Source organism: Nerophis ophidion, linkage group LG04, assembly GCF_033978795.1.
Source record: "Nerophis ophidion isolate RoL-2023_Sa linkage group LG04, RoL_Noph_v1.0, whole genome shotgun sequence".
NCBI lineage: Eukaryota > Metazoa > Chordata > Actinopteri > Syngnathiformes > Syngnathidae > Nerophis > Nerophis ophidion.
Window position 1 is genome coordinate 43,441,497 of NC_084614.1, and position 24,457 is coordinate 43,465,953.

Sequence of the window (24,457 nt, forward strand, 5' to 3'; positions counted from 1 at the left end):
CAAGCGGTGTGCAGCTTTAGCGGTTGCTGGACCACCATACGCTGCCTCAGGAAGGGGAAGCAGTGCACTGTCAACACCGTGTATGGTGCGGATGGTGTTCTGCTGACTTCGACTGCGGATGTTGTGGATCGGTGGAGGGAATACTTTGAAGACCTCCTCAATACCACCAACACGTCTTCCTATGAGGAAGCGGTGCCTGGGGAATCTGTAGTGGGCTCTCCTATGTCTCCCGGCTAGCCTGGGAACGCCTCGGAATCCCCCGGGAAGAGCTAGACGAAGTGGCTGGGGAGAGGGAAGTCTGGGCTTCCCTGCTTAGGCTGCTGCCCCCGCTACCCTACGTCGGATTAGCGGAAGAAGATGGATGGAGGAGTAGAGAGAGCGGGTGGACCTTTCCAGCAATTATCTTTTAGTCCTCCATAGAGATAGGTAGCTTTGAAATTGGAAACAATACTAATTCCCAGTACTTAGGAATCATTACTGGTAGTGAACAGTACACATTTTCAGTACTTTGTGTGTGTTGATGCGTTAGTAAATGTTAATTTGTTTAATAATACTTATATATTTTTTTAAATGTACTGTATTCAACATTTAACAGTAAACTGATAATGTTAACTGTACTGAGTGTCCAATTGTTATATTTATTTTTCTTACACTTATGAAGTCTGATTTGCAAGTATTATATAGTAAGGATGTAACGGTATTAAAGGCCTACTGAAACCCACTACTACCCACCACGCAGTCTGATAGTTTATATATCAATGATGAAATTTTAACATTGCAACACATGCCAATACGGCCTTTTTAGTTTACTAAATTACAATTTTAAATTTCCGGGAGTTTCATCTTCGAAACGTCGTGTAATGATGACGTGCACGCAAGACGTAACGGGTTTTCAGGAAGTATGAGCGCTGCGCACACACACAGCTAAAATGATCAAGTATGACACATAGAAGGGACCTGCTATCCCCGTTTAAATAAGAAAATCTTATTTCAGTAGGCCTTTAAAATCTCACGGTATGATATTGTGACATATGTCCATAAAAGAGAAATACTTAAAAATGCTATAGTGTGTAAAGGAAATGGCAAGAATGTTTAGAATAAACAGACTTACTGTAATCGAACACAAACATAGTGCTTAAATGTTTTAATCATATTCATTACAACAAACATGTATTTTAAAGTGCACAGAATAGTGCAGGAACATCCACGGTTTCAAGTACCGTATTTTTCGGACTATAAGTCGCAGTTTTTTTCATAGTTTGGCCGGGGGTGCGACTTATACTCAGGAGCGACTTATGTGTGAAATTAACACATTACCGTAAAATATCAAATAATATTATTTAACTCATTCACGTAAGAGACTACTAGATGTTTAAGATTTCATCGGATTTAGCGATGAGGAGTGGCAAATTGCTTGGTAAACGTATAGCATGTTCTATTTGTAATAGTTATTTGAATGACGCTTACCATATGTTACGTCAACATACCAGGCACGTTTTCAGTTATTTATGCGTCATATACCGTACACTTATTCAGCCTGTTGTTCACTAGTCTTTATTTATTTTAAGTTGCCTGTCAAATGTCTATTCTTGGTGTTGTGTTTTTTTATCAAATAAATTTCCCCCAAAAATGCGACTTATATATGTTTTTTCCTTTTTTATTATGCATTTTCGGCAGGTGCGACTTATACTCCGAAAAGTACGGTAAATAAAAAAAAATCAATTAAAAAACTTTCAGTAAAGTGTTTTTGAAGTGACAATGTTAACATAGAATGTAACAAGTGTAAAATAATAATGTTCACTTAAGTGTCTTTAAACTTTTATTTTATGAGAAGCAGTGTCCTCCACATTGAATATTTTTTTTATCAGTTTGGAAAATGCTGTGCCTCACAAATCGATGTTTAGCTTTGCTGGCTTCAAATATATTTTCTGGGTGACGGTTTATGTCTTTTGCCTGAGTGCAGCTGAACTTTTTGGCGTTAAGTTTTTCGCCCACCCGTCACATTGAGAGAAAAATTAATGAAAGGATTGAGTGCTCATCAAGTAGCTTTTCAGTTTGGCCATATTTTTTCAGTTTTTTGGGGGCAATTTGACCGGCACTGTACCGCTTTGGAAACGAGACGAAAAAAGCGTGGTTTGCTTTGCAGAGAGAAGACTTTCTTACCTCTGCCAAAAAGGTTACTGTTTGAGAGTTTGTCTGTTTGTTAGCAGCATAACTCAAATATTTACGTATGGATATTTGCAGAAAATGTCCCAAAAAACCCCAAAATCAATTCCTCTTATCTACTACAAGCACACTTCACTTAATTCCTGCTTACGGCGTTCCACGCCCCCACGTTGCGGTCCACTGCTGTGCAGAGGATACTGAGGGATGTAGTTTATTTTCGGACCGAGTCAAAGCGAAATCGTCAGAAAAAACTACAGTCACCTAGTTTTCGTTTGATACCGTCACACATCAAGGCATTATTGTGAATACTTTGAAACCGCAATATGTACAATACCGTTACAGCCCTTTTGTATAGTAGACTTTGCATGCAGTTACAATTCTAAGGCATTTGATGGCCGCAGTGTCTAGGCAATGGAGTGTTGCCATACTCAGGAATTTGTATTTGCCATTAAGTTCAATGTGCTAGTTTTGTCTTTTGCTGGGTCCTACAAAGTCTTTGAACTGTACACACCAGCTGTTTGATTGTAACGTGTATCTTAGTTTTTGTTATACTTAACAAATTTGGAGGTGTTAAAATCGCCATGTAAAATCACTAATCAGTGGCATATAGATAGATAGCACTTTGATTCCTTCAGGAGAGTTCATTCAGGAAAATTAAAATCAAAATAAAGCATCGAGTTTGCGAATTTTAAAAAGTGGAGCCTTACTTTTGAGCGCTTCTTTCTATCAGGCATGCTTTCTTTATTTGCATGCAAAAGTACACCAATAACTAATAGGCAGTCCGCTGCGAATATGCCTGTTTGCCAGCCGAATGCTTGAGCTGGTGCTCAGTCTGCAACCGGACATGACGTTACGTGCAAGAAAAGGTATAAAAAAATATGGGACAGTTTGATTTTACGTGACTCAATACCTGATAGTACTGTTGGAGTTTGGTTGGTACTTATAAGTACCAAAATTTGGTACCCATCTCTAGTTCTCAACAAATCTATAAAAAGTCTGCATACTTACTTTTGTAACAGCATATACAGGAGCGATGGGGAAATCAATGGGTGCAACAGCAGCATCAGCAAAAGCTAGATGGGGTAAAAAAACAGATCATTGAAGATTTAAAAAAAATATGTTACAAAAAGCCATTCTACCTTGTTAAGATTGCCGTTTTATAAAGAGATGGCACATTCATCCTCTAACTCTCTCCTTTACACACACCTACAAATCTGATAGTTAACCTGTTGACACTCACGTCATCCTTTTGAGGCATCATTTCCATATCCTCATTTATAAGTATTATCATCATAATACTTGTATGATTATAAATTAATTTCTCACTATTTAACTGTGACTTTGAGGGAAAAGGAGCGGTTCTGAGACAGACATAAAGACAATTTATTTTTCTTCAGTACATTATTCGACTACTGTGGATCTCTGTACTTACCTCAGTAATAGGTTACTGTTCGGTTTATTATGGTACAATATGGGTACAAAATACAAAACCATAAAACTAACTTAGTCAATAAATAGAATTCCTGTGCTGCTTCACTTTTAAGGAAAGTAAAGCAATACAAGTTTCGAAGAGTAACAGTATGAAGTGTATGATTATTTAAGTTTTTATTATTTTTAGGATATGTAAATTCCTGAAGTGCAGCCTAATATAAATAATGCTAGCTTATTGAATTTGTCTCATTTACTTGTAGTTTTTGATCAATGGGCACATACTGAAATAAGGCTTCCACTTTAATACTTAGTATCAACATTTCTGATGTTTCTTTTGGCTTTATTTTACCATTGTTGCTATTTTTTTGTAGTTTTTTTTATTTCTACAATGTGCCACATGCTCATTAAAAAAAAAAATTATCCGAAAACAAATTCAGTAATCTTTGGGAAGATTACTGAATTACAACATAAATGACCAGTTTAGAACTGCTGATAACTAAATAATAGCAATGTCCTGATACAACTTTTTTACTTTCAATACGATGCTGATATTGGAGTCTTGAGTATTGGCCGATACAGATATTAGTCTAAAACAGCACCATCACAAATCATTGTGCACACCTGTATTTTTTTGAAGTGTGGAGTATTAGAACATGTTTAATCCATTAAAATTAAATAAATAGAAAATACAATATAGAAAGTATGAAAAACTTATGACAGATTTTTTTTTTCAAATTAAGTAGTGTGTGAATGTGAGTGTGAATATTGTCTGTCTATCTGTGTTGGCCCTGCGATGAGGTGGTGACTTGTCCGAATACCCACAACCCCGAAAGGGAAAAGTTAGTAGAAAATAAATGGATGGAAGTAGTAGTTAGTGTTTTGGTGACACCTAGTGGTCACAATAATTCATTAAATTTAGGTCAGGGCATAGTAAATTGAACAATTCATATGTTTTTTATTGAATATTTTTTAATACTCTTCTGCCTTGGAAACTTTGTATGTGTAAGTAATATGCAACTATACATTTTTGATATGTATTTATATTGAAAAAAATGTGATGTTTCAGACTGCAATATTGTTCAATTAAGGACACTTATTATGTATGCCTAACTTGTGAGCTATTATGTGCTTAGCTGTTGCAAAGCTGCTAGCTCCTAGTAGCCTATAGCCCACCAGGTTTAGCAGTTGTAAATGACTTGACAACCGTAAATCACAAGAAAAGACCAACCTTGTGTGCTTAATGGAGGCCATCTAGCTATAGTAAACGTAAGTAAACACACTCCTGGAGTGCTTGTTTTGTAACTTTTGTCAGATATTTTAGAAGCAAGATGATTTTAGAATCTATAAAAAATAATGTAAGGATCTTGCTAAGATATAGTAACTCCACTGTAAAAAAACGAGCCAAGTTTGAAGTGCTGACTTACATACAATCCTGGCCAGTGGAGTGACATCGAGTCTTTTTGCAGCATCGGCTGTCATTAGGACAAGAGCAGCCGCCCCATCGTTCAGAGTGCTCGCATTGGCTGCAGTCACTGTGCCTAAAAAAAGTCAACAAATAGATAATAATGCCTAAGTTGGAATGAGAAATACTACAAAATAGATCATTACCATTTTCTTTCTGAAACACTGCCTTAAGTTTGGAGACTTTGCTGAAATCCACACGCCTCCACTCCTCATCCTCGGACACGACAAGGTCTGGTTTTCCTGTGGGGTATAAATTAATGTGATTGCCTCAGGGGGCAAAAAAGTGTCACAGATTCAAGGAAAAAGTTTGTTTTAACACCAACCTCTCTGAGGTACGCTAACTGGAACAATCTCCCTGGCCAATACCCCAGACTCATATGCGACTTTGCTGCGAGTGTATGAGCTGATAGCAAAATTGTCCTGTTCCTCCCTGGAAATGTTGTTGTTCTTCGCCGTGTTCTCTGCACAATTGCCCTGTTTGATAAACAACGTCAGACGATTCCAAATTATTTACAAGCTAACAGTGGATGAGTGACATTTAGCTCAGCTGTGTGTAACACCACCATGAACCTAATACTGCACATATGTAAATTAACAAAGCTACTTTTATTGTGGAAATATTTACCATGTGAAATTTATTGTAGACATCAGTAAGTCCGTCCTTTACTATGAGGTCCTCTATCCTCACTCCGCCATAAGCTGGTGTTTCTCTGGGCATCACGTAGGGTACATTGGACATGCTCTCCATACCTCCTGCCACCATCACATCCTTGACAAAAATGTACTCACATAAGAACATTGTACACAGCAGGCACTTTATACTTTCTGGAAGTGTGTGCAGTGCTGAACATATTTTATTTAATGACAACATTGCATATGATATTTGAAGTTTACAGCTGGTTTGTACATTCTACTACTGTTTTAAAATGTATACTTTGTGCAAGGAAATTGACTTACAGAAAAATCTTATAGCGTAAATGGACGGACATTGAGGGGTAGCCTGAGAATTTGTCGAATGCAGAAGAAAATATTAGCAGAAGTCTGCGATTTTACCTTAAAGATATTTATTAAGTTTGGTTGTTATTATGGGAACTTCTTAAACACTACAATGTTATTGTTAAAGTGTTAAGCTATTTGGCTTTATAGCCAAATTGCAACAAAGTTAACTGTTTGCTAAACACTATTGGTGTTGTATTAAAACATATTTGCTTTTCTAATGCCCTTCACACATAGCACCGCCCTCCTCTTTGAATGAGAGCCATACAAATTTAGCCGTTTTGCCACAATACCCTGCAATATGTTTGGAGGAGAAAATGTGAGGCCTTTAATGCCAGGAACACCATTCCTACCGTCAAGTTTGGTGGTGGTAGTATTATGCTCTGGGCCTGTTTCGCTGCCAATGGAACTGGTGCTTTACATACAGTATATGGGACAATGAAAAAGGAGGATTACATCCAAATTCTTCAAGACAACCTAAAATCAGCAGCTTGGAGGTTGGGTCTTAGGCGCAGTTGGGTGTTCCAACAGGACAATGACCCCAAACACACATCAAAAATGGTAAAGGAATGGCTAAATCAGGCCAGAATGAAGGTTTTAGGATGGCCTTCCCAAAGTCCTGACTTAAACATGTGGACAATGCTGAAGAAACAAGTCGATGTCAGAAAACCAACACATTTAGCTAAACTGCACCAATTTTGTCAAGAGGAGTGGTCACAAATTCAATTAGAAGCTTGCCAGAAGCTTGTGGATGGCTACCAAAAGCACCGTATTCCAGTGAAACTTGCCAAGGGACATGTAACCAAATATTAACATTGCTGTATGTATACTTTTGACACAGCAGATTTGGTCACATTTTCAGTAGACTCATAATAAATTAATAGAATAACTAAATTTCCTGAATGTTTTTGTGACCAAAAAGAGTTGTACAAATTATTGGAAACTCAAGACAGCCATGACATTATGTTCTTTACAAGTGTATGTAAACTTTTGACCACAATTGTACATATCCACCAGAAGTGTCCAAACATTTTCCAGCGAGGGCCACATAAAGAAAAATTGAAGGATGCCAGGGCCACTTGTATACATTTTGTATACTCAAACCAAAACAATGTAGGTGAACATATGCTAACATTTGAAAAAACACTTCTCCTTCTTAGCTTTGTGTTCCGGATAACAAAGCAATAAAATCCATCCATCCATCCATCATCTTCCGCTTATCCGAGGTCGGGTTGCGGGGGCAACAGCCTAAGCAGGGAAACCCAGACTTCCCTCTCCCCAGCCACTTCGTCTAGCTCTTCCCGGGGGATCCCGAGGCGTTCCCAGGCCAGCCGGGAGACATAGTCTTCCCAACGTGTCCTGGGTCTTCCCCGTGGCCTCCTACCGGTTGGACGTGGCCTAAACACCTCCCTAGGGAGGCGTTCGGGTGGCATCCTGACCAGATGCCCGAACCACCTCATCTGGCTCCTTTCGATGTGAAGGAGCAGCGGCTTTACTTTGAGTTCCTCCGGATGGCAGAGCTTCTCACCCTATCTCTAAGGGAGAGCCCCGCCACACGGCGGAGGAAACTAATTTCGGCCGCTTGTACCCGTGATCTTATCCTTTCGGTCATGACCCAAAGCTCATGACCATAGGTGAGGATGGGAACGTAGATCGACCGGTAAATTGAGAGCTTTGCCTTCCGGCTCAGCTCCTTCTTTACCACAACGGATCGGTACAACGTCCACATTACTGAAGACGCCGCACCGATCCGCCTGTCGATCTCACGATCCACTCTTCCCTCACTCGTGAACAAGACTCCTAGGTACTTGAACTCCTCCACTTGGGGCAGGGTCTCCTCCCCAACCCGGAGATGGCATTCCACCCTTTTCCGGGCGAGAACCATGGATTCGGACTTGGAGGTGCTGATTCTCATTCCGGTCGCTTCACATTCGGCTGCGAACCGATCCAGCGAGAGCTGAAGATCCCGGTCAGATGAAGCCATCAGGACCACATCATCTGCAAAAAGCAGAGACCTAATCCTGCGGTTACCAACCGGAACCCCTCAACGCCTTGACTGCCCCTAGAAATTCTGTCCATAAAAGTTATGAACAGAATCGGTGACAAAGGACAGCCTTAGCGGAGTCCAATAAAATCATTCATGATTATTTTAAAAATGATTTTATTTGTATTTATGTTAACTTTGCTGTAAAGTAAGCTTGTATTTACTAATATTGCTATTATACCGACAACTAAAACACTTTTAAGGGCTTCAGTACACTTAAAAACATGTCTCTCAAGAAATTTGTACACACAGAAATCATTATAGACTTCATACAGTAAGAGGCTCAGGTTGTCATCGATTTTGTTTTTTAGGTCCCATTTTTGGGGGATTTGGTCCAGTTGAATTTTTCAGACTTTTTTGTTCGAAATTTGATTGATTGAATTTTTTGTTCAAATTTGGGACTTGTTTAGTTTGTCTATAGAGTGTGTCGAGGGCCAATAAAATAAAAAATAAAAATCGAGCTGCGGGCCGCAAATGGCCGCACTTTGGACACCCCTGGTATACACACACATGTACGAACACACACTGACTAACATTTTTTTTTTTCCTGTTTACTATTTAGCTTGGCAGAATAGCTTGTTTCATATGAATTTTTGGCTATCAATTAAAAAACAATATATTTGCTAACTATTAATTTCATTTGCCGGTAAAATATAGCAACTTTTTAAATCCAGTAGATGGCAGGTGCCCTTTAGGAAACAACAGCGCAGCATAGGTGCAGTGTCAAAACAGCTAGTGAGTATGCCATACACTCATTTAAACTCAACTATTAAAGCAGCTATTAACAGTACATTAACAAGTAGATTTATTAGTCTCGAGAAGATAATATCACAGCAACAATCGTGCTCTGTTGGTGTGTTTGTCGTGTGCCAGGAGTACAGGTAAGGAGAGAGCAGATCCATCCATAAATCCGAGATGTTGATTACAGTATAGGAGTGAAGTTTTTTAAGTTTAAGACCACAATCACATGATACCTGAAAACAAGAGTAGTTTGAGGGCAAAAAACTAAATATTTCAATGAGTAGTATATTGTTGTTTTTGCCTTTGTTTAGTTATTGTGTACTTTTGACTATTAATCTCAAAAAATTGTACACAGCAAAACAATAAAAAACTTGTTTAAATATTGTTTTGATATTGTTACACTGTCAATAGCATTCAGCATTCCTAAATTAAAAAAGGACAGTTAATGGATGTAATCGTGTTGGCTAATCTCACTAATAGATGATTGGAATCGGAAGCATACATCAGATGCGAATCGGAATATCCCTACCAATAATCTGTACAGAGTAGTATTACTAATTCGCAACTGTTATTTGTATAAGGCAAGTCCAATTGAATGTCATATCTAGTAAAGTAGTATCAGACAGATTTTCTGAAACATTCCTGGGACTCTGCTGTTGTGTAAATGTAAAGTACAACAGACATCAGGAACAAGTATCAAGAAGTTCCTGGACATTGATTAAAAAGGGGGCTTTCAATAAAATATATTGCAAACTCTGAAATCTGATCATCTGTTTAAATAAACACTGCACTTTGATGGAAACTTTTATATAAAGCATGCATGATGGACCATGGACAAACTCTAGTGGATGTGAGTACAGCTACCTGGTGTCCGCACATTAAACTCTGTGCTGCCATCATGATAGCCTTCATCCCGGAGGCACACACTTTGTTGATGGTTGTTGCTGGAGTGCCAAGTGTCAAGCCTGAAAGTATGAATGAACACCAATAAAATATCAAACATGTTGTAGAAGGATCATAAATTGTTTTACCCCTTCAACAGTGTTTATTTTCATGTCAGTAGGATATCCTTTCAATAGGTGCAGTATTTGTCAAAAAAATAGTAACAGTTGCAAATGAAGTCATTTCACAATAGGACCATTGTGTATGTGCAAAAAAACAACACAAACAAATAGTATAGTAACAATACAGCACAATATGGCTTAAAAATCCTAACGAGAGCACTTAACTCGGCCAGGGAGGTGTGCTGGTACTGTGGTGCAAATTATTTTTTTTACTGGTGTTTTTATTTTGAAGGTATGGCTTCATTGGAGGGGATAGGGTGGGTTATAGAGTGGACTAGAAGCTGCCCTGCTGCAATAGCAGATATATTGTTTTCTTACCAAAGTTGAAATGCAGGGAAAATACAAAAACTGAGGAAGAGCTGTGTAGAAGGGCAGAATACAGGAGTTTGTCGGTTTTATACAGATATAGTTAGCTGCATAGAAATTATTTCTGTTGATTAAACTTTTAAAAATTCAAATTTTTACCATCATCCTCAATGGGCCAGTCTTGGCTTGTGTTGAGTCCTACAAAGTGTTTATACTGTAAGTAGTGTACTTATTATACACACCATCTGCTTGATTTAAGCGTGTGATTGAAACATGCATCCCAGTTGTAGTTTTCATTACCAAATTTAGAGGTGATAAATCGCCCTGTGAAATCCCTAATGCTAATTAGCAGCATGTATATAGCATAAAAGTTCAAATTAAAGTACCAATGATTGTTACACACACATTAGGTGTGGCGAAATTATTCTCTGCATTTGACCCATCACCCTTGATCAGCCCCTGGGAGGTGAGGGGTGCAGTGGGCAGCAGCGGTGCCGCGCCCGGGAATCATTTATGGTGATTTAACCCCCAATTCCAACCCTTAATGCTGAGTGCCAAGCAGGGAGGTAATGGGTCCCATTTTTATACTCTTTGGTATGACTCAGCCGGAATTTGAACTCACGACCTACCGATCTCAGGGCGGACACTCTAACCACTATGCCACTGAGATAGCCAATGTACATAAACTTCGGGATAATACAAGTCTTTTATGTTGGAATTAGGGCTGGGCGATATGGCCTTTTTTTAATATCTCGATATTTTTAGGCCATATCACGATACACAATATATATCTCGATATTTTGCCTTATGAATGAACACTTGATGCATATAATCACAGCAGTATGATGATTCTATGTGTCTACATTAAAACATTCTTCTTCATACTGCATTAATGTATGCTACTTTTAAACTTTCATGCAGAGAAGGAAATCACAACTAAGTCAATTGACAAAAAATTTATTTATTAAACAATTATTAAGCAATGGCACAAACGTTCATGTCATTTCCAAAACAGAAAGTGCAAGATTGTCAGAGACATTTTAAGTGTCAAATAAAAATAGGACGCACAATAGGAAATCAAATAGTGTTCGTTTTTTGCTACGTGGTAGGTTACTACGGACGTTATTAAATTCAATTTTTTTCATACGGTGTTGGTGTGGAAATGTTTGCCTCGACATTTTGATGGTGTGGGCGTGTGGCACCGAACGGAGATGTTGACATGCGAAATAAGCACTCTTCATTCTCTAGCAGATGACTTTTCAAATGATGCTACATATTAGCAGTAAAGCTACTTTTTATAGCAACGCTTTTGCCGCATGCTTGACTTTTTACGGTTGTCTGTTCGACATATTCCGACTTGAAGCCAAACCACCGCCAGATGGACCCCCTCCTGTTTTTCTTGCGAATTACTTCTTTCTCCATTCGCGCCTTCTTTCTCTCGTATTACCACTCGCACGGCTCTGCTAGCACCACATTTAATGTTACCCATGCTGCTACCTCTCTGCTCCGCGAGGGCATATACGTATGTGACGTGTGTAAGAAGGTGCGCTTTCTGTCTGTGAGAAAGAGACAGGAAGGAGCGAGGAGAGCCTGTAGAGTAATGCACGCAGCTAAAAGCAACTGCGTGAGAACGTATACTCGAATATCACGATATTGTAATTTTCTATATCGCACAGAGACAAACCCGCGATGTATCGTGTATATTGATATATCGCCCAGCCCTAGTTGGAATGTCAGAGAAGTTATTTTGTATCTAATGTAAGTTATATTGACATTTTATTTTTTAAAGTTCAGTTTTACAAGGGTTTGAGTTCAATCATTTTAAAAGTCTCTTAAAAGGAGACAACATGCTATCTGTCTGCTAAGCTAGCGAGGAGAGACATCAAGCAGGAGCCAAACAGATCACTTGCATCGCAAATCCTTTACATACAGGTCGATATAATCTGATCTCGTTTTTTTTTCTAGATGTCTAAATGGATATCCGATATCACCTTTAATTCTTGATAACATTTTTGTTTGGGGTTTAGCTTGACCTTTATGTATAACCTTAGCAATCTGGGACGCTAAGATTTGAAAATTTTGGCTACAGATTGTATGTGTATTTTACCTGCAGGGGTCTTTTGCATCCATTTGTACATGAATTATTTACTGATATCATACATTATAGCAAACAATGTCATTGTAACAATTTCTGAAGCCTCATGAACCAATTTCATCAGCTTCCTGATGCTTGCAAAACACAGCAATTTAGTTAAACAACATCATTGGTTGGGTGGGTGGAAACATCTGGGCGCTTAAAAAAAGCTTAAGTAAAATTAAACATTAACCACTTGAAACAAAGTTAGTTTGAACTCTATTACTTTTGGTGCAGAGCGTTTTAATCCTTAACGTCAAATTTCCGCTGCAGATCTGTTTGATGACACTGCAGGTCCCTGTTAACAAATACTGGGAAACTACCAGGGTGTATTTTTTTCTTTAATTTCTAGCGGTGCTACTTTTCTATGTTATCAGATGTATTTAATGTTATAATAGTTATCGTGCACCTCTACTTTAGAGGGGAACTGCGGATTTTTGGGGAATTTTGCCGATGATTAAAAATCCTTATGTGAGACAAGAACAAATACCATATTTTTCGGACCATAATGCGCACTTAAAATTTTCTCAAAACTTGACAGTACATCTTATAACCTTGTGTGCCTTATGTATGTATGCAATAATTCTGGTTGTAATTGAGGTTATTGACCTCACACTAATTTTATGTGGTGCATGGTGTAATGATAAGTGTTACTAGTAAATGTCAGTAACACATAAGAGATACGTGTGGACTGGGAGTTGACACCTGTTGTTCAATAAATGATGCTAGCAAGCAAGCAAGCAAGCACAAAACCTTTATGTTATTGACAATATAAGACATTCTACAGGGTGCTCAAAAATCTGTTAAAAATGTTTAGTACGACTTTGCTACGAACCCGCATAGCTTGATGGATTGACAAAGCATTATGGCTACCGTAGTCAGACGTACTGTGCTTCAACACACGGGTATTATCATGTTGTGTGTGCAAGGACCCCAAATGGCACCTATTAGGAAACATTTTCTTTGGCCCAATTATGCAAAACTAACTTTTTTTACTTTTTGGTACCTGCTGTAGTGTATTTGGGATCTGCAAAATTTCCAAAAATAGTCAAAAAGCTCCTTTCTTTATCCTGTGTGGGGCATTCATCCTCTGCTATTGCGCCCCCCACCCCCCCACACACACACACTCTCCACCTTGACTATGAACAGTATGATTTGTCTATAAAATTGTTATAACCCTGCATACCATTGTAAGTTTATTTAGTTTAAAGGAAACAACACACCGGTGTTCCTCGTCTTCCACCGTGGTTATAGTGAATCAAAGTGCTACGTATGCTTCATCATATTCTGGTACTGCAAAAAAAGCAAGCTCCCAGAGGTCACACGTGCGTCCCCGCTTGGCATAGCACCCACTGAAAAGGACCGATAGAACACAAAAAACTTTTAATAAAAAAAAAAAAAAAAAGTTTCAAAAAATCGTAACATGAACCCCTTTATTGCACCTTATGTATGAAAATATGACCCAAATAGACCCGTTCATTATAATTCAGTGCGCTTTATGGTCAGAGGAATACGGTATGTTATTAATTTATATGCATTCTAACTTGTAAATAAACACTATCAAGAGTCATCTATCAAGGGAAGTAATGTGATCCGATTGATTCTGCCAATAAAGCGCTCTAAAACATCTATCAACGTTTTATACACACACTCAGGGATCCCAGTGAGGTAAAAAAATAAAAATAAGAGCATTTGGCCTTTAAGTAGTGCAATTATCTACACCTGTATACCAAAATACAGCCTAAAATAACTTGAGATAAGACTGTAACCAAGTTTTGGGCAAATAAATTACATGCAGGGTTGGGCCGATATTTTCTGCTTGACAATATAATGACCTACAAATTATTGCCAATAAATCATATTATTGCCATTATTTTTATGAGACCAAATGAACCCTTGATTTAATGATAATACATAATTAATGTATGTATATTCTTTCAAATGCCCTAATCTTGTATTTCTTGTGTATTTCAACAATGTCATTGAAATGAAAATGTTTAAATCTCCAAGTTAAATAAAACAAACAAATAATAATACAATATACTTTGTCTGTCAGCTAAATAATGCACTTATATAATAAATAAATTAATAATAATTAATACAATATCTCAAGGGGGGTTAGGTGACTCAAATATACAAAATCATAATAAAAAAAAAAGTAAAATATTGACAAATTTTACTTCAATATTGAACATGTAGGCAGAGATAGAATTGTACATTACTTAACTGAAAATCAAGTAAGGACTTTTTTAATAACATTTCAAAGTAACAAAGTAAACCTACAGTTCAAACAGATGTATTAACAGGTCATATGCAAAACAAAATTAAGTCCGGCAGATTCCGAGTGAGGAACACTGACATGACATGACAACATGACAGCACTTTAAAAAAAGGCTAATTTTATAACAGTATTAAATGGCAGCATGTCTTTGGCGATATATGTCTGTGAGCGCACACTACTTTGCACTGTTTTGTTTACACTGACATGTCACCTGGCTTTTTCACCAAACGCAAAGTGAGTGTGGACTGTCGAGTGGTTGTATTTCAAGTGGCCGTTGTGGTAGACGCAAACATTCGGCAAACTGGCTTCTTGGTCTTGATAGGCTCATCTTGTTCCAAAGGTTTGAACTGAAATATTCCCACACTTGAGCGATGCCATTTGGTTTTGTGTTCATTTTATCCATGTCAGCTGCTACATGCTAACTAGTTGCACTGTGTGATGCTTGCCGGCCAGCAGCCCCATATGACCGTGTCACTGCACAAAGAGTGAAAGACACTTGGGCCAAAACCCAATAAACCCCCTCACTCACTACCACTAGCCCTTATTCACTACCACTACACCCTCAAAATGAAGCAACAAGGAGTAGAGCTTTGTAATCTTCCTTAGGAATTGGGAAACCACTTGCTACGTCACTGCATAGTTTACGTTCGGACTATGCAGTTATGTTTGCACATAAGTCCCACCTCGAGTTGTCCCAACAACAATATTTTGGTACCAAAATGTAAATCGTTATGTATGCGCTTTTTGGTACTTTTACAAACAGCTATATCATTGCCACATTTAGCACATTTATGAATTACCGGATGGTGAGGAAATGTTCTGTATTGTGTATATATTTGCATACTCTTTTATGTACCTGTGTTAAATTATTAATCTGTCTATTTCATTTTATAAATAAAAGCACATTTAAGTGAACTGCAATAAAGCTATTATTTTATATGTATTCGAATTGTGTATAAACATTCAAATACTGTATAGTCATACCTGCTCCAAGCAATGCTTGTCGAGTAGGGGCCTGTCCTTCTCCTGCTTGGAGCACATTCCCCATGTAGACCTCCTTCACATCTTCAGGCTTTATTCCTACATTAATACACGTTATGTATTCAAAACAAAACATACAGTCTGGTGCACTTCTTTGCATCATTGTATAATACTAAAAAAAAACCTTCCCCACTAGCCGTGTATAAAATGGCATAACAGCACACATTTTTGGGCCACAGGTTATTTTCAGCTGGCCCTCGGCATATTATAAAAAGAAAAAGATTTCATAGTTAATGAGATGTAATGTTGCATATTACACTTTTTAAACAAATGCACTTCCCGATTGTTACCTTTAACCTTGTTCCAAAGGTTTAAACTGAAATATTCCCACACTTGAGCGATGGCATTTGGTTTTGTGTTCATTTTAACCATGTCAGCTGCTACATGCTAACTAGTTGCACTGTGAAGTTATGTTCAGTTAGATAAGCTTATTGACTTCCTTGGATTGGTTTTAATCAATCATCAATCAATCAATGTTTACTTATATAGCCCTAAATCACTAGTGTCTCAAAGGGCTGCACAAACCACTATGACATCCTCGGTAGGCCCACATAAGGGCAAGGAAAACTCACACCCAGTGGGACATCGGTGACAATAATGACACAGTGGGACGTCGGTGACAATGATGACTATGAGAACCTTGGAGAAGAGGAAAGCAATGGATGTCGAGAGGGTCTAACATGATAATGTGAAAGTTAAATCCATAATGGATCCAACACAGTCGCGAGAGTCCAGTCCAAAGCGGATCCAACACAGCAGCTAGAGTTTTAGTATCCATCCGTCCATCCATTTTTTACCACTTGAAGTTTTGTTCAGTTAGATAAGCTTATTGACTTGCTTGGATTGGTGTTAGTATCCATCCATCCATCTTTTTTCTACCACTTGTCCCTTTAGGGGTCGTGGGGGGTCCTGGTGCCTATCTCAGCTACAATCGAGCAGTAGGCGGGAACCCACACAGTCACAGGGATCTTTATGTACAAAATGTGTTAAATTGGCCACACATCTTTTATTTTTTCCTTATCTACCCTTGGTGGAAAAAGACACCCTTTTTGTAAATTATTATAAATTAATTAAGATATTTATATTTTTCGGCTTCACGGTGGAAGAGGGGTTAGTGTGTCTGCCTCACAATATGAAGGTCCTGAGTAGTCTGGGGTTCAATCCCGGGCTCAGGATCTTTCTGTGTGGAGTTTGCATGTCCTCCCCGTGAATGTGTGGGTTCCCTCTGGGTACTCCGGCTTCCTCCCACCTCCAAAAACATGCACCTGGGGATAGGTTGACTGGCAACACTAAATTGGCCCTAGTGTGTGAATATGAGTGAGTGTTGTCTGTCTATCTGTGTTGGCCCTGCGATGAGATGGCGACTTGTCCAGGGTATACAATACCTTCCGCCCGATTGCAGCTGAGATAGGCACCAGCGCCCCCCGCGACCCCAAAGGGAATAAGCGGTAGAATATGGATGGATGGATTTATATTTTTAGAATTGTACTTATTGGAAAATTAATTGTCAGCTGTTTGCAGGTTTTTGAGGTTTGATTTAAATAAATCACTAAAGCTCTTTAAAGAAAAGCTAAACAGTTTTAGGTGTTGCATTTTGTTCCCTTACTGTAACTAAAATGAACCAAGCACTTAAAAGAGATACGTAAAAAAACGTGATTATGGCGTACCGTTCACACCCTTACTGCTAAATGATGTATTAATTTGATATAGATATAAAAGTCAGCATCGTGTAAGGTGATGCCTCAATGCAGCAGCATAATCTAGGCTGAATTAGACTGTCAAAAAATATTTTTTTTAAGTGTCTCAATTATTGCCGTTTTATTTAGTATTTGCTTTTTATTTCAGAATATGAACTAAACAAACAAATAAAAGGGATCTTCTTTAAAATTATGTACTGTACCTGCTTTATCGATCGCTCCTTTTATGGCAATTGAGCCCAGTTTGGTCGCTGGAACAGCTGCCAGGGTGCCCTTGAAGGACCCCATTGGGGTGCGCACTGCGCTGCCGATGACCACTTCCTAAAATCATCATATTCAATGTAACTCAGTACCTTAAATTATTACAACATGTTGTATGGACCATTAGATTCCCGGGTGCGGCCACCGCTGCTGCTCACTGCTCCCCTCACCTCCCAGGGGGTGATCAAGGGTGATGGGTCAAATGCAGAGAATAATTTTGCCACACCTAATGTGTGTGTGACAATCATTGGTACTTTAAATTTACATGCTACATGAGATCATTACATGTAACCTTAACTGATCATATTCCATGGACAAGTATATGAACACGTATCATATTCACGTAAAACTATATGGAATCTTTACATGATACATGAAATTATGTTACATAAAATAGTTGATTACATAGGATCATTGCATTTTACGTTCTTGTTCTGTTACATAAAATGGTTACATGTTACATTGAATATGATCATTTCATGCAACAGTACGGGATATCGTCACATTACATTAAATCATCATTCTATGTTACATAAAATCATCACATTCTATGTTACATGAAATCATTACACGGAACAGGAAATCATATTAATACAACAGCACATGAAATTATTACATGCTACATGAAATCATTACATGTCACATGAAATCATTATGACCATGTAACAGGACATGTCACATGACAACGAGGGAGTAGGAGACAGAGGGATGTTTCAAGTTGACGACTCAAAATATATATAAAAAAATAGACATACTTTAAAAAAGCAGAGGAATTTTGTCCCGCAGATTACATTTTACCTTGAGTAATGAAGATAAAAAGAAAATAAAGCGGATTACCTCCAAATTCTTCAACCCGGAGGTTGGGTCTTGGGCGCTGTTGGTTGTTCCAACAGGACAATGACCCCAAACACACATCAAAAGTGGTAAAGGAATGGGTAAATCAGGCTAGAATTAAGGTTTTAGAATGGCCTTCCCAATGTCCTGACTTAAATGTGTGGACAATGCTGAAGAAACAAGTCCATGTAAAAAATAAAATAATAATTTGCGGAATTGCACATTTTTGTTCATTGAAAAAATGCGGAGGCACACCACCAGCAAAAAACATAAAAAATTTAAACTCGGTAGTTGATATTGACAGTAAAAAGTCGTTGTTGCAATTGTTGGACATGAATTCAAACCATAACCAACCATGCATCACTATAGCTCTTGTCTCAAAGTAAGTGTCACGACCTGTCACATTACGCCGTGACTTATTTGGAGTGGCAGTGGCAGTTTCATGTCTTCCTTTGAGCCCTATTCTGCGCACCTGCTTTGTTTTAGCAATCAAGACTATTTCAGTTGTCCGGATGATATCCTCCTTTGTGGGGACATTGTTAATTGTCATGTCATGTACGCTGTCTCTGCTCAACACGCTGTAAATCTTTGCTGTCGCCCAGCATCTTGTTTTTGTTTATTTTGTAGCCAGTTCAGTTTTAGTTTAGTTTTCCGTAGCCATCCCTAAGCTTCAATGCCTTGTTTAGGGGCACTTGCTTTTTGTTTATTTTTGGTTTGAACCTTTGTTAGATAAAACGTTTACAAAACATCTAGCTCCCCGCTGCTACCTACTGATTATACTGAGTATTACACAGTTACTCTGCTGAGCTCTAGACAGCACTGACACTCAATTTGCAGATGATAATTTCTGGTTTGCATAAAATATTTTCAACCCAAATAAGTGATATTACATAATTTCCCACGGCACACCAGACTGTATGTCACGGCACACAGTGTTATTAATGCAAATAAATGTAACATTAAAAGTTCATATAATATATTATAGGGCTAGGCGATATATCGAATATACTCGGTATATATTGCAGGTTTGTCTCTGTGTGATATAGAAAATGACTATATTGTGAGTATAGCTTAGCTGTGGGCAATACACTACAGGCTTTTCTCACTCTTTCTTGTCTCTCCTCACAGAGAGATAAAACAAGTGCACCTTGTTACATACATCACATACTGTCGCGCGTGCAACGTCAACGTTCTCACGGAGCAGAGAGGTAGCGGCATGGGTAAAATTAGCTGTGGTAGGTGGTGCTAGCGGAGCGGTGCGAGTGGTAATATGAAAGAGAGAAGGTGCAAATCTGGTAACAAATGGAGGAAGAATAATTGATTCCCAAGAAAAACATCACAGGGTCTATCGTTAGGCGGTGGTTTGGCTTCAAGCGGAAAGATGTCGAACAGACAACCGTAATATATCAAGTATGCAGCAAAAGTGTTGCTACAATAAGTAGCAGCACTACTAATTTGTAGCATCATTTGAAAAGTCACCCGCTAGACAATGAAGAGTGCTTGAAACTCAACATGTCAACATCTCGGCAGGTGCCACACCAACAAAATGCCGAATCAACCAGCACTGACCCAATTGAGCCTGGCGTCTTCCATTTCCAGATCAACATCCTATGAATTTTTTTTTCAAAAACCGAAGGAGATAATGTCTGCAGTAACCTACCACATAGCGAAGGACATACACTATTTGATTTCCTATTATGCAGCTAATTTTTATTTTACACTTTTTGAAATATCTTTTGTGACATCATGCACAAAAGTGCACTTTGTGTGTTTTAAACTTTTGGAGTGGGGTTCTGTACAAAAAGTGCATTTTAATTTAGTGTTGTTTTGATATGTCATCTTAGTGACATCATGCACGAAAGTGCACTAATAGCTTGTTTTAAAATGTCTCCGACAATCTTGCACTTTGTTTGGAAATTGCATGACTGTTTGTGCCACTGCTTGATAACTGTTTAATAAATACAGTTTTGACTTAGTTATGATTTCCCTCTCATGCATGAAAGTTTAAAATGAGCATATATTAATGCAGTATGAACAAGAATGTTTTAATGTAGACACATATAATCATCATACTGGTGTGATTATATGCAACAAGTGTTAATTCAAGGCTAAGGTAAAACATCGAGATATATATTGTGTATAGTGACATGGCCTAAAAATATCGAGATATGAATAAAAGGCCATATCGCACAGCCCTATTATATTACTACATTTTCCAAGGAGCTTGCCCATCACTGGCTAGATCAGGGGTGTCAAACTCAAATACAGAGTGGGCCCAAAATTTAAAACTTGAAAAAGCCACAGGCCAAGGTTGAACAAATTAACCTTTTAATAGGGACCTAAACAAGTTTTAGATTGAATATTGAACAAGCAAGGCTTATATAACTTTATAGTGACATGCAATATCGAGTTTTAAATAATAATAATAATAATAATAATAATAATAATAATGTCAATGGCATATCAAATAAAGGTTAAATAAAAATTGAATGCCTCTTTTGTATTTGCAGCCTTCTGAGGTATTTATCAACATTAACTTTTTCCACAGGCTAATACATTTGAAAATAAAATAACAATGAATAAATCAACCATTCAGGCCTTTTTACTGTTCAGTTTGCGACACACTGATCTAATCTGATGTGTTCAAGCCAGATACCAGGCATCTTTTCTTGGATGCTAGTTCATTAATGTCGGGGCTCAGGCTATGAGCTGAGGCAACCTGAGGTGGGTAGGGTTTGGTGGTAGCGGGGGTGGGGTGTATATTGTAGCGTACCGGAAGAATTAGTGCTGCGAGGGATTCTGGGTAATTGTTCTGTTGTGTTTATGTTGTGTTATGGTGCGGATGTTCTCCCGCAATGTGTTTGTCATTTTTGTTTGGTGTGAGTTCAGAGTAGGGCTGGGTGATATATTGATACAAACAATATATCGAAGGTTTGTCTCTGTGCGATATGGAAAATGACTATCACGTAATATTCGAGTATACGTTCTCACACAGTTGCTTTTAGCTGCTGGCATTGCACTACAGGCGTTTCTCACTCATTCTTGTCTCTCCCTCTCACAGAGCCGTAAAATAAGCACGCCTTTTTACATACGTCACATACTGTCGCGCGTGTAGCATCAAACGCTCTCGCCGAGCAGAGAGGTAGCAGCATGGCTAACGTTAGCTGAGGCAGGTGGCGAAAGCAGAGCGGAGCGAGTTGAGTGACATTACAAGAGAGAGAAGGTGCGAAACTGATCACAAATGGAGGAATAACAATTAATGCCCAAAAAAACAGCATGGGGTCCATCCTCTGGCAGTGGTTTGGCTTAAAGCGGGAAGATATTCCGCAGACAACAGCAATATGCAAAGTATGCAGCAGCATTACTAATTTGTTGTTTCATTTAAAAAGTCACCTGCGAGAGAATGAAGAGTATTTAATAAATACAGTTTTGGTCAATTGACTTAGTTGTGATTTCCCTCTGTGCATGAACGTTTAAAAGTAGCATATATTAATGCAGTATGAAGAAGAATATTTTAATGTAGACACATAGAATCATCATACTGCTGTGATTACATGCATCAAGTGTTCATTCAAGGCTAAGGAAAAATATTGAGATATATATCGTATATCGTAGACATGTTCCATAAATATTGATGTTAAAGATTAATTTTTTTGTGAAGAAATGTTTAGAATTAAGTTCATGAATCTGTTATTTGCTCTGATTAGGGGTTACTTGAATTAAAAAATTGTTCACAGGAGGTACATCACTGAAAAAAGGTTGAGAACCACGGGGCTAGATCATATGCAATGCATGTTCACAGAGACATCACAAGTTACTTACATTGAGAGAAGGACGAGAGGTGTAAGTCCTTGGCAGGTATTTTTGAATCTGAGAAAGATAGGTAGAGGTGATGCATGATAAATAATACATGACACTTTCATGTGCACGTAAACTAGTTACAATAAATGCATTTAGAAAGGCTAACGTTATATAAATTGAATTGAGCAGAAAAGTTGACGTGGCAGTAGCTAAAAAATATTGGCATCAAGTCATGACAAATTACAGCATGGCTGAAAGTCGTAACTCTAGTCTCATATATATATGTGACATTGGTGTAAGTTTAGTACAAGTCAAGGGCGCTACTGCTAAGTTCGCTAGCTAACCACCAGTGTTGACATCAAGCTAATGCTACATAGCAGCAAAACAAACCACATAAGCTCGAATAATGAACACTCCGATACTTACCAGGCGCTTGCATGTTTGTACGCGGCTGGTTAAAAGTCTACTGGGTGACATTTTGAACCTGCCGAGAGGAGTGAAGTCACGTTTGAAGATACTTCACCTTCAAGCTAGGAGATCGATACCGACATCAACAGGAACGATACAAAGGGTGATATCAACACTGCTTCGATAGCGAGCGCGATGGGATTGATATTTTCTGGTTAGCTTTGAAATCTTTGACCACAAATAGGTGCGCTTTTGTTGTGTTAATACTGTTCCATTGTTATTGCTTTCAAAGTCAGGGAATAAGTCGTTGGACTCAGCTGTGAGGGGCTTTTAAGCATGAGAATGAGAGCCAATTGTAGTTTTTGCTTTTTATACAGAATGTATATCAAATATTTTTTTTGATGTAGTTAAATGTTTCTTAAGTACTGTATTTAAATATTCTTCACAGATATATATGTTGATAAACACATTTAACCCTCATCTATTTTTTTTTTACGTATCTTCAACAACAATAACGACACAAAAGTCCATGATTTTTTGAATGGCATAAAAAAAATTAGGTGTTCTCTTTTTATGACTTTATTGCAGAAAAATCAAAATTTTCGGTCCTAAACAAAAATATGAAACATTTACTGTTTTTTTTTATCATTTTGATCAGTTAATGTCCCAGCATACTAGTGACATTTGATCAAAAGACCTTTAAAGCAGTGGTAGTCAACCTTTTTTCAGTGATGTACCCCCTGTGAACATTTTTTTTAATTCAAGTACCCCCTAATCAGAACAAACCTTTTTTGGTTAAAAAAAAGAGATAAAGAAGTAAAATACAGCACTATGTCATCAGTTTCTGATTTATTAAATTGTATAACAGTGCAAAATTTTGCTCATTTGTGGTGGTCTTGCTTGAACTATTTGGAAAAAAGATATAAAAATAACTAAAAACTTGTTGAAAAATAAACAAGTGATTCAATTATGAATAAAGATTCCTACACATAGAAGTAATCATCAACTTAAAGTGCCCTCTTTGGGGATTGTAATTGAGATCCATCTGGATTCATGAACTTAATTCTAAACATTTCTTCACAAAAAAGAAATCTTTAACATCAATATTCATGGAACATGTCCACAAAAAATCTAGCTGTCAACACTGAATATTGCATTGTTGTATTTTTTTTCACAGTTAACATTCATATTTTGTTGAAGTATTATTCAATATATATATTTATAAAGGATTTTTGAATTGTTGCTATTTTCAAAATATTTTTTAAAAATCTCACGTACCCCTTGGCATACCTTCAAGTACCCCCAGGGGTACGCGTACCCCCATTTGAGAACCACTGCTTTAAAGGGTTAAACAAATAATCAACATTACATGTTTTGGTATTTTTGTTTTATATATATATATATATATATAGCTCGGCCCCCCGACCAATTTTTTTCTAACCCAATGCGGCCCCCGAATCCGGCTATTTTTTTAAAAATCTGTCCTTTCTAATATATTTTCTACCGTTTGTTACTTTTGGTGTCTCCTAGCCGATCAGGCAAATCATATTGTCTAAAAATGCATTTTGCCATCAATAACTTGACATCATCGTGCTCGGAATATGTACATACATACATACATACATACATACATATACACATCCCGACCACCGGCTGCAATAATTAAAACAATGTGTTGTAGATTTAATTCTTATTTTTGAATGTATTATTTGGTTATCGGTTAATGTATATAGGTATTATATTTATCAGTCTATCCATTTTCTACCGCTTGTCTTTTTCAAGATCGCA

General features: G+C 37.8%; 1 protein-coding gene across 2 annotated transcripts in view; it reads right to left on the bottom strand.

Annotated features, from left to right (window-relative positions):
- The window catches only part of acat1 (acetyl-CoA acetyltransferase 1), a 37,056-nt gene extending 14,210 nt beyond the window's left edge, over positions 1 to 22,846 (bottom strand). Inside the window, exons 1-10 of one of the 2 annotated variants that reach the window (XM_061898116.1) lie at positions 22,688 to 22,846; positions 22,283 to 22,330; positions 17,569 to 17,686; positions 15,612 to 15,707; positions 9,707 to 9,807; positions 5,687 to 5,830; positions 5,385 to 5,535; positions 5,206 to 5,301; positions 5,022 to 5,135; positions 3,175 to 3,239 (exon numbers count right to left, since the gene is read on the bottom strand). In XM_061898116.1, coding sequence (XP_061754100.1) covers positions 3,175 to 3,239; positions 5,022 to 5,135; positions 5,206 to 5,301; positions 5,385 to 5,535; positions 5,687 to 5,830; positions 9,707 to 9,807; positions 15,612 to 15,707; positions 17,569 to 17,686; positions 22,283 to 22,330; positions 22,688 to 22,738 — 984 coding nt within the window. In that variant the 5' untranslated portion in view covers positions 22,739 to 22,846. The remainder of the gene's footprint in view (positions 1 to 3,174; positions 3,240 to 5,021; positions 5,136 to 5,205; positions 5,302 to 5,384; positions 5,536 to 5,686; positions 5,831 to 9,706; positions 9,808 to 15,611; positions 15,708 to 17,568; positions 17,687 to 22,282; positions 22,331 to 22,687) is intronic. The other variant, XM_061898118.1, reaches the window with a different exon arrangement.
- Between the last annotated feature and the right edge of the window lie 1,611 nt (positions 22,847 to 24,457).